The 10,896-nt window shown below is 54.5% G+C and overlaps 1 protein-coding gene across 1 annotated transcript; it reads left to right on the top strand.

Annotated features, from left to right (window-relative positions):
* Positions 1-3,173: 3,173 nt before the first annotated feature.
* Positions 3,174-6,262, top strand: HOXC9 (homeobox C9). The gene is made up of 3 exons (XM_049783637.1): positions 3,174-3,196; positions 3,618-4,159; positions 6,018-6,262. Exons 2-3 carry the CDS (start codon positions 3,619-3,621, stop codon positions 6,260-6,262), a joined length of 786 nt encoding a protein of 261 aa, XP_049639594.1. The 5' UTR covers positions 3,174-3,196; position 3,618.
* Positions 6,263-10,896: the final 4,634 nt, after the last annotated feature.

Below are 10,896 nucleotides of genomic sequence, written 5' to 3' on the forward strand. Positions count from 1 at the left end.
AGGGTGCTTCTGCTTGGTAAGCCCAAGGACTCCCAGCCTCTTCAAGTACCCTCTTATCCCCCCCAGGACTACCTCTCTGGGCCAGACACAGGCCAAAAGAGGTGTTGATGGGGAGGGGGCTGTGGGCAAGGCCTGTGTCCTGACCCACAGCTGTGTCTCTGCCTGTGCAGGGAGGGTCTGAAGTGCTCCAAACTGAAAGCAACATTCTCCCCTCAGCCTCCTGGGCAATGTGAAGGCAGCAGAGACCCAGGGACCTGGGACGGGGAGCATCCAGGATGCAGCTCCTGCTGGATGGGCTGCCAGGGTGGGGGCAGGCAGCTCAGGAGCTAATAAGAAGATGGTGAGCAAAGGGTCTGGGAGCAAAAGGGGCATCTGTGTCCAGCTTGGCTCAGGAGCTCACCCTCCGGGTCGCAACCTGAGCAGAGGGTCCTCAGGGACATCCTTCCTCCAGAAGAGTGGTGCTGGGCAGATGCAGAAGACAAGCAGCCTGGAAGGCTTCTCCTTCCTAGGGTCCTCTTTGCTCCTTGACTGGAGCTTGACTCAGGCCCTGAGCCAAGATGGGGTTCTATGTCCTGGAGGCCCGTTGTACCCACCAAGCTTCAGGGGCAAGAGAGGAGGCCTTGTTCTCTTTTGTGTCCCGCGGCGTCCGGAGCCAGTCCCGCGGCGGAGGCTGGGCCAGGCTGCGGGGCGCACAATGCCACGGCTGCTGCTCCGCCAGCCCTCACCCTAGCCAGTGTTGCCTGCCTATTGCCGCCCTTCCTACAGCTTTAGCACGACTGCCCTGCTCTCTGATCTCTTTTCATCTTCCTCCCTCTATTCTTTAATTCTCACCTCTTTTTCTTTTTATGCTAATCTGCTTCTTTCCTTTCTCCCTCCCTCCTTCCTCCCTCTCTCCGTCCCTCTTCCTATCCTCCTTTCCTTCTTTCCCTTCCTCCTTCCTTCCTACCCTCCTTCCTTTTCTCCTTCCTTCCTTCCTTCCTCCCTCCCTCTCTTCCTCCCTCCCTCCTTCCCTCCCTCCCTCCCTCCCTCCCTATGGGCCTGGCGCCAGTTCAGTCGTTGCGTCTCGGGCTGTCTCACTCAGGCGCAGTCTCTCTCTCAGGCTCTGTCCCCTGATGTCCTCTTGGTCATAGTCTGGCCCCGGGCCGCTGAAGGCTACATGTCTGCTCATTACTGCTAGCAGCCGCTTGAGAGCTGAGCAGGGTCCCCAGCCAGCCAGCCGCCTGGGCTGGGGGAGGTGCTGAGGGCGATAGAGGTTTGGAGAAAGCCTCTGCAGGGGGACAGCAAAGTCCTGGCTGTCTTTTCCTTGAACTCGCAAGAGAGAATTTTTGATTGACAGCTAACCTGACTCCATCAAGGCCAAAGAGACATTCTACTTCTTGGTGTAATTTGGATTTCCCAGACCAGTCCAACCAAGAAGAGGAATAGAGTTGGAGCCAGCCGAGGGCTAGGAGGTTGAGGCCCCGTTGCCTCTCTCTGGCCAGGGATTTCTTTCTACCCCTTGCATTGAAATCCCAGCCCCGTTTGAGCGAAAAGGAAAGAACCCTGAGTGGGAGGAGCAGGTACCAGGGAGGGAGCATGGGAAGCTGGGGTGACTTCTATGGGGGCTACAAACCTACTCTCCCCCTTCAACTTTCCTCCCTCACCAACTCTCTCTCTCTCTCTGTGACACTCCTTATCCCTTCTCCACCCCAGAGCAGACCAGTCACAGAGCTGCAGAAGAAAATCAGTCTCACCACCATCCCACTCCACCCTACATTTGGTCCCCTCCTGGGGACAGGAATGGGAAAAGACGAGCATCTTGATGCTCGGAAGCTTCTTCCTTTCTGCTGCCAGCATCTCAGCCCCCTGCATCTTAGCCTTTTTTTTTCCTATCCCTTAGCTGGGACACTTGCGTTCTGCCCCTGAAATCCACCCCTCCCCACTTTGTCCTGCCTTGGGTACAGAGGTATATCTGCAAGGGACCTCACCTGCCTGGCAGCTTACCCCACCCCCAACCAGCCTTCCTGCCCCCCTCTGCTGCACCCACAAGGAGAATTCTCAGCTCTCTAAGCCCACCTTCACCAAATTACCCAAATTACCCCCAGGCAATCTGATGGCAAGTAGAGGGGTGGCCAACAAACCCTAAATTCAAGGAGGGCAGCCACCAACTTCTGGGGGTGGGAGCAGGAGACCACCTTGCCTGACTCTTCCTTAAAATCATACAGTTCCCTCTAGAATTCCTGCATCCGACCCCTAAGAGATCGCTTTCTCCCATCCCTCCCTTGCTTTTTATTCCTGTTCCAAAAACAGCCTGCAATTTTATTTAATGAAAGACACATTTATGAACAATCAAATGATCCTCATAAAATTTTTATTGAAGGACGTAAAAACAAGCTACTTGCCCACGACCGAGGTCGCTCTCTCGCCTTGCCCGCTCTCACTCTGGCTCTCTCTGCAGACACAGCCCAGAGAGTGACTTCTTTTTTTGAGGGGGGGGGTCAGGGTATCATAGAGATGAAGCTGGGGTAGCAGGAGAGGGTGTGCAGGAAGATGAGATGGGGTTGCCCTTCTTAAGTTGGGTAGATCTCTCCTCCACTTCTTCAAGCTGGCAAAGAAAGATAAATAAATATAGACAATAAATTTTAAAGAGGCGCTTGCCTATCTATGCCAAAGCACCAAAAAAAAAAAAAAAAAAGAGTTCTGGGGGGATAAAGGTTTTTTTTTTTTTTTTGAGGTTCAGGTCCTACCCCTCCCACTCGAGAGAACCACCTTTCTCAAAGCCTCCCCTAATCCCAGATTTGGGGGGGACTGAGTTGTCCAGTGGCAGAAGGACTCTCCCCTTTCCCTCCTTCCCTCCCTCCATCCCAGCTTCCCCAATCCCCTCCCACCTTCCCTCCCTCGCTGGCGGCTCGCTGTGCCAGAAAGAAATACATACATCCACACTATTTAAAAACGCATTTTTAAAAAAGCCACGTTCCGAACTGACAATCGCTGAGCTCTCTGGGCTCGGCTAGCACAGAGAGGAGAGAGAGCGAGAGAGACTGCGGGAGCGTCGGGGCGACAGAGACGGATTACGTCAAGAAATAGTTCCTCCACCTACCTCGGCCGGCTTCTCCGCCCCCCCTGAGGGACTCCCGCACCCGGCTTGGGCCCTGGGGGGTGGGCTCGTCCTGGAACGGTGGCTGTGTGTCTGGGGAGGAGGAAGCGGACGTTTGCGCCCCAATTCCGAAAGCCTTCCTAAGGGGATTGGAGGGGGGCCGATCAGGAGGATTTGCAAGTGGGGTGACCTGAGCCAGAGGGTGCTCTGGATGAGACAGGAGTCAGGCAGTCCTCCCGGTGGGGAGGAGCTGCCCGCGGGGGTCCAGAGCTCCAGCCTCCCCCACCCCTAGGTCGCGGGGATCAGCTAGGACTAGGGGGTGGGAGCAGAGTCAGAGGGGGGGGGGTTGGAAAAAAAAAAGCCGCTGCGCATTGATCCGCGCCGTATTTTTTGGGTAAATACGGTCACGTGGGGGCCGGGGAGCCAATGAGCGGCGGGGAAAAGGCTGGAAAAATAATTACCTGCCTTGATTGTTCTGTGAGCAGATAAAAAGTACATATACAGTTCATACAATAATCTTATGTATGTAAAACCCCGTTACGATGTCGGCGACGGGGCCCATCAGTAACTATTACGTGGACTCGCTCATCTCCCACGACAATGAAGACCTCCTAGCGTCCAGGTTCCCGGCCACCGGGGCTCACCCGGCCGCCGCCAGACCCAGCGGCTTGGTGGCCGACTGTAGCGACTTTCCGTCCTGTAGCTTCGCGCCCAAGCCGGCCGTGTTCAGCACGTCGTGGGCGCCCGTGCCCTCGCAGTCGTCCGTGGTGTACCACCCGTACGGCCCCCAGCCCCACCTCGGCGCCGCCGACACGCGCTACATGCGGACTTGGCTCGAGCCGCTGTCCGGCGCCGTCTCCTTCCCCAGCTTCCCGGCCGGGGGCCGGCACTACGCCCTCAAGCCCGACGCCTACCCCGGCCGCCGCGCCGACTGCGGCCCGGGAGACGCTCGCAGCTACCCGGACTACATGTACGGCTCGCCCGGGGAGCTGCGCGACCGCGCCCCGCAGACCCTGCCCTCGCCCGAGGCGGACGCCCTCGCCGGCAGCAAGCACAAAGAGGAGAAGGCCGACCTGGACCCCAGTAAGTTGGCTGGGGAGCAATTTTCTTTACGACCCGCTCGGCCCAGGCGCAGGAGGGGAGGAGAGGAGAGGAGAGCAGAGGAGAGCAGAGAGAGGAGAGGACAGGACAGGAGAGGGGAGGCCAAGCTGGGGGGGTGGGAACCCGGTTACAGCCCCGCCGAGCGGCTCCCGGAGCGCGGGAGAGCCAGCGAGGTCGAGGAAGCCGGGACTCAATAAAAGGGAATTACCTTGAGGGGGGAAAGCTTTCTCTCGGGGGCAGGAAGGTCTGAGAAAGGGGGGGCCCAGGAAGCCAAGTTGGGAGAGGGGCAGGGCAAAGGGGGCCAGGGGGGCTCCTCGCCCAGGAACTAAGTGGCTTTGATGAGAGACACACACACACACACACACACACCCAAGACCCCCAGTCCCCCAGCCCAAGCTTGCTGGCTCAGCTACACTTTCCAAGAAATGGAGACAGGGCCAGGATAGGCTCTGGAAGGGGGCGAGGTGCATTTTCTGCTGTGAGGTGGCATAGGGGAGAGAGAGATGAGGACACCACAACGCAGAGAGGAACTGTCCCTAGGGAGAAATAGTCCCCCCTGCACCCCAGCCAGCAATGGGGGTAACCTCACTGGAGAGTCATCAAACAGATGTCCAGAGATTTCTGCCCCTCCTGGAACACTGGATGAAGGGTGCTGGGGGGTCTCACAGCTTGGGAACTTGGAGAGATTAGGACTTGCAGAGTTTTGGGGGAGAGAAGGGGGTCCCAGTCTTCTTAAACTTGAGAGTCCAGTTCTGAAGATCTGCAGGAAAGAGGGTTTAGAATGGGGGATCAGGGACAGACATGGTGGGGAGGCATCTGCCCTGAGAATTCCACATACATACTTACATGCAGACACAAACATATACAGGAATCTTGGAGACTGGGATCTTTTGAGCATTATCACAGAGAAGGGCAGGGGTAGGTGGGAAGAGGGGCAGGTGGGAACTGCAGGGGGGAAGGGGGAAGAAGGGGAGCTGGCAGGGGAGGGGTGCAGCCCTCCTGAATTGTGAGGAAGTGTCTAGGGGAGTCCCAGGAGGGGGCTGCAGGAAGTCCTTCCTTGCAGCCCCAGGAGGGACCAGGGCCTAATTATAGCCCTCTGAAGGCTCCCCTCCTTGCCCACAGCTACTCCCATAAACCTGAAATTGGAGGCTTGGTTCCTACAGAGCCTGTCCTGGGGCTGGCAGGAGGGGGCCACTGCAAACCCAGCAGAGAGGCTAAGAGAGAGGGGGGCTAGCTGTCCCCAAGGCCAGCAATTCTCTGGGGACAAGAGAAAGGCTCTTCCCCTTCCAGCATCTTCCTGTGAATTCGCCTCAGCAGGGTTGAACTCGCAGAGCGCAGCAGCAGATGGGTGGTGGAGAGGGTGTCAGAAAGGCTGAGGGACTCAGGGTCAGTCAGCAGAACTGCTGAAATTTCAGGACTTGGTCATGGGCTGGGAGGGTGGGAGGGGGTAGAGGAGGAGGAAAGTGGGGAGGAGAGAGGCCTCGCTATAAAAATAAAAAACAAGAGAGAGAAGCGTTTATGGGCCTATGAAACGGTTGGGAATTTGGACTTTTTATGAGGATATTCTCGAATTACTAGTCCTGAAAACTGAGGACCAGACTGAAGGGGCTTTGATACCTTTAATTTCCTATAGTTTTAGATGCTGGAAAAAACGGAAGAGGGGAAGATAGGGAGGGGCAGAATACACCAAGAGTAAGAGGGAAAATTCCTAAAGTAAAACGTGTCCAAATTCAGGTTCAATCAGTGGGTTTGGGGAGCCTGGCTAAGCCTGGGGTGGACTGGTAGGGGTTCTGGGCTGGAAAGGGGCTCCACTGACCACTGCCTGTGTTTGACCCTGCAGGCAACCCCGTGGCCAACTGGATCCATGCCCGCTCCACAAGGAAGAAGCGCTGCCCCTATACCAAGTACCAGACGCTGGAACTGGAGAAGGAGTTTCTCTTCAATATGTATTTAACCAGGGACCGTCGGTATGAGGTGGCCCGGGTTCTCAACCTCACCGAACGGCAGGTCAAAATCTGGTTTCAGAACCGAAGGATGAAGATGAAAAAAATGAATAAAGAGAAAACCGACAAGGAGCAATCCTAAACAACCCTGGCCCGGCAAAGCTAAGGGGAAAAACAAAACAAAACAAAACAAAACAGAAAACCCCACAAAAATACCCACAACCCAGACGGGAGAGAGCACGAAAAAAGAAAAGAAAGGAGCAAGATAGAGAAAAAAAAACAAAAACAATCAGCTTAAGAAAGAAACAGAAAAAGGAGAGGGAAAAGGACAACTCTTGCGATTTGGGAGGGTTCAGTGTTGAGGAATTGGGTTTTAGAGTTAGTTCTACCCGGCGAGAAGGACGAGGCGGGGAGAGAAGCTGCATTCTCTTCCCTCATCGCAACTGAAATAAATGACACACACAAATGTGATTTTTTTTTCTCCTTCCTTCAGAGAAGCCAGTACTTGAATTGCTCTATTTCTACCCCCCACCCCCATTGCAGTGGGTCTGGACCGTCTTTCAGGCCTGGGGGGTAGGGGGGGACTCTGTGTGTAGATTTTGTATAAAAAAAAAGAAGTCACACACACACACCTACACAAGGAACCCCAGGCTGGGGCGAGGGCCGAGGGCAGCGAGCTGCGGGCTGGGTCCGGCGCTGCTCAGGCCGGCGCCTCTGGCGTGTACATAGCGGAGCTTCCCTTCATCTGAGCATTGGTCCGTCCTGTAATGTGCTTCTGTTTGTTATGGTAGAACAGCTCTGTGTTAATATATCGAAGTCATGTAAAAAAAACAGAAACCCAACCGCATCCAGTTCTCGTTATTTCTCTCCCCGATGGCTACCAGGCTGCTGTTGTGCAGGAGGCAAGGGCCCAGATCCTGGGGAGCGGCTGCAGTCTCAGGGGAGGCCGCCTCAAAAGGGCAAGTGGCTGCGCGACTCTCCAGACAGGGTGGGCTGTGGCGAGGGCACAGGGGTGGAGTGCAGGCAGCTGGGGTGGGCCCAGCTTGTGCCTGCCCGGCTGGCTGCCCACAAGAGTTTCCTGGTAGCTCCATGAGCCCAGGGGGGTGGGGACATGGTAGGAATGATTTTCCTTAGCTGTAATTAATTGTAATAATTTATGAGTACAAGAGATCGGAGGGAAGAGATAGGTGAAGATGAAAGTTGGGTGCTGGGTGATGGCCCAGGCTGGATTCCTGCCTGGCGGCACTGGTGCTTCGAGGGATGGCTTGTTCTTGCTAGGAGGGAGGGGTGAGGAAGAAGGAAGAGCAGGCCTCAAGGGGCAGGGGAAGCACTAGGGACTTCTGGGAGAGTAAAGAAGGCAGATGCAGATAGATAGCAGGGAAGGAACTAGGGAAGAAAGAAAAGGAAGAGAGAGGAAGGAAGAAAGGAGAGAAAGAAGGAAGGAAGGAAGGAAGGAAGGGGAGAAGGGAGAAAGGAAGGAAACTTGGAAGGAAGGAAGGAAAGAAGGGAGAAAGGAGAGAGAAATGGCTAAACCAATACAATCAGATAACCTTTCTACTTGTCAGTGTGTCTCACTCTGTCTTAGTTGTTGTTTTTTGTTTTCAGTATCTCTCTGAACTTTGAATGTTAATCTAGGGGTGATGGGTTTGTGCTGAATGGTTTTAGATTTGGGTAGGATGCTGCTGTCAGAGCTCAAGCAAGCTGGTGGAGGATTAAGCAGGAGTGGGAGGCTTCCCTTGTCGATGGGACCCCAGGCTCAAGGAGATGCGGGGAATGTGGGTGTAACCCTCCAATGAATGGGGTTGGTCCATTGCACTGCACCCCAGAGTGCTTTGCCCAAAACTAGCAGTTTTCATCTGCTAATCAGAAGCAGACACAAAGCTGCTGGGTGTACTTCAGTTCAGCGCCCCCTTTCTCGGAAATCCCCCAATCTGGAAACTATTAAGCTCAGGCTGCTTGAAATATAGCCCTTTAATATCTCAGGCTGCCCATTCTGGCAAGGGTGCATGGTGTTGCTTTGAATACTTGGGGAATACCAACATAGAAAGTCACTGGGAACCTGTGTCGTGTGCAGTTCCTCCCTGGGCGCCCCTTTACTAGATGGAGAGGCTCAGGGAGGGATGCTTCCCTTTTTGCATCATTTGTATCCCCAATCCAGCTGCATCAAAGCAGGCACAGGGAGGGGCTGGAGGAAAGTGAGTTGGGCCAAGCATTTTGTCCAGAAAATATTCTGAAAGGGGGTAATCTAAAGTTGAAACCACTGTTGGCCTTTTTGGTTGGTTGGTTGGTTGGTTGGTTGGTCACTGAAGCACTCTTTCCTTTCCGGCCTGGGAGACCTCCCCAATTCCAGAAGCAATTGTTTCTTTGGTTCTTCTGAAAGATACTTAGCCTGTAGTTTTCTCTATTCTTTGCCCCTCCCCTTTGTCATTTTGCAGCTGGGGGACCCTGGCCTCAGTTTTGCACCCTAGAGAGGCACTAAACCCCCCACCCTTTGGGTTAGGCCACCAGGATGCAGGACACAGACTGGTCTCCCAAAGGATCTGGGCCTCCACCCACCCTGCTCCTCACCCTCCTCTCCACTGTGCCCGCACGGCAAGGCTGGCCTGCTCCTGCAGCCCTACGAGCCAGCCGGCCTGACTCCTAGCAGGAAGGAGGGTTGCAGGAACTGGAGGAAACTGGTCAGCCTGGGATCCAGTAGAGGCCCATTGAAGCTAGCCTAGTCCCACCAACCACCTCCTTCAGTATCAGCTCAGCCTCAGGCCTGAGGTCAAGTTTTAATTTTTATTTCTTATCATTTGTAAATCAAAGCCACAATAATACAATATGTATGTATGTGGGGAAACGCTGTTGGGGGGGGAGGGCTTAGCAAAAGCCCTCCTGCCCTATCTCCCCCTCCCACCTCTCCTCTCCTCCTTTGTCAGAATCACAAAACCCTAAAGGTTGTTCCACTTGGGAAGGCAGAGGATAGGTACATTTCCGCAGCCCTGAAATGCCACTTTTATGGCGCTGTTTGTCTCCCTGAGCTAGATTTTGAATGGGGCCCGAACAAAACAGCAGCGCAGAGCTGGCTAGACGTCTGGGCTTAATTGTTTTATGGTTTAAATAAGGTGGACACTCTCTCCTTTGAAATCGGATTATAGGAATGTTTTGTCTATGGCCCACGGAGAACAGGACCTCACTGGCTGGGAGGGAGAGGTGGAGAGTGCGCGCGTGAGAGAGAGAGGGATGGGCTACAAACAAGGGGTGGGGGGGCAAACAGCAGGGACAAGTCAGAGTTCCATCCCAAAAGTCTTGCAGGCGGCAATGGAATAGGCGTGGAGCCAGGAGCAGGGTAAGAAAATCGAGGTTCTGAGGCTGAGCACGGGGCAGGAGGTGGGTTGGAATTTTCAAGCTCGTGTCTGCAATGCGCGGTAGTGTTCCAAGCCCAGAAAACGCGTGTGAGTGAGTGGATGAGTGGGGCGGAGGCTGGGTGGATCTGGACAGTTCCTTTTTTTTGCAAGAAGTGAAGGGAAGGTGACAAAAGAGGAATATGGAACCTTTGACCAGGTTTATTTTTAAGAACTGAGAAAACAAAAGGAACAGCAATCGCGAAGGATTGGGGGATCCCCCTCCCACCCCTCTGATGCACCCACTCTGTAAACTCCCTCTCGCTTCCCACCTTTGGTTAGGTCTGAGACTTGCTTGCTTGTTCGCTGGTGGAGTTGGTGGCTTTTTTTTTCCGCGGCCGGTCTGCATTGGAGCGAGTGGACGCGAGGTGGCGCTGTTGCTCAATGTTAGAGGTGGCCGCGGCCAGGCCGGCCTGACCGCACTGACATTTGAGGCTCCGGCCTCCGCCTTGGGGAGCGGCGAGAAGGCCCCGCGCCCCTGCCCGGCCCGGCCCCACTGGCTCTGAGCAAATCAATCCTCTCACCTGCGAGGTGTAAATAAATCGCGAGTGGCGACGGAGATGGCCCTCGCTCTGGCAGCAGGCTCGGGAGGCTCAGGAGGGCGAGCGTTGAAAACAATCTCTTTTCCGAGGAGATAAGCGAGGAGCAGGCAGCGCATAATTAACACAAAAAAAAGGCAGAATGACCCGGACAAACGAACATAAATCCGTTGTACCTAGGAGGGCCTTTTTAGGCCTTGGGGGCTGGGGCAGAGATACCCCCATTGTGGATAGCTCCTGGAGATTCTTTTTTTTTTTATTTCCAGGCTTCTGGAAAGAAATTAACCAGAGATTTAAAGAGGGGAGGCTGGGGGGAATAAACAAATAAACAAACAAACAAAGCAAAGGCAAGGGACCCTTTCCAGAAGGGTAAATCGAGTCCAGCCAGCCTAGGATTTGGGGACTGGTGGACTCTACACAGACACAGTGGCCGCACTCTCTATACTCAGAACAGTCCAGTGGCATTCCAAGACACAAAGGCTGGGAAGAATAGCTCTGTGGCAGGGTTTTTTGCCGGACCATAAAATGTTGAGATATTCCCCCACCTCCTAAAAGATAAGGCTCAGGCTCCAGAATGGATCTGGCCAGTGGAGCCTCCTCTTTCCAGGCAGGGAAGAGCAAGTATTTATGACAGTCTTCAGTGAACCAGATACTGGGGAGCGAGAGTCCATCCTGCCTGGTCCCCGCAGAGCAAGCTTGAAAATGCAGGGCTGGACCACTTCTTCTCAAGATGCACTCCTTCTCAAGATGCCCTGTGGGGTACCTCTCTCTGGCTCTCCACACTTAGTCTAGGATCCTAGGTCAGGTTGGCTGGCTTCTTCCTGATTTCTGGTCTTGCAGGATTTGCACCG

This window comes from Suncus etruscus, chromosome 11 (assembly GCF_024139225.1).
Source record: "Suncus etruscus isolate mSunEtr1 chromosome 11, mSunEtr1.pri.cur, whole genome shotgun sequence".
NCBI lineage: Eukaryota > Metazoa > Chordata > Mammalia > Eulipotyphla > Soricidae > Suncus > Suncus etruscus.

Bases quoted from the DNA above. Each gene is read 5' to 3' on its own strand.
- HOXC9 (XM_049783637.1), top strand. From the start codon at position 3,619: ATGTCGGCGACGGGGCCCATCAGTAACTATTACGTGGACTCGCTCATC. The intron at 4,160-6,017 runs GTAAGTTGGCTG...TTGACCCTGCAG, and splicing joins GAAGGCCGACCTGGACCCCA to GCAACCCCGTGGCCAACTGG.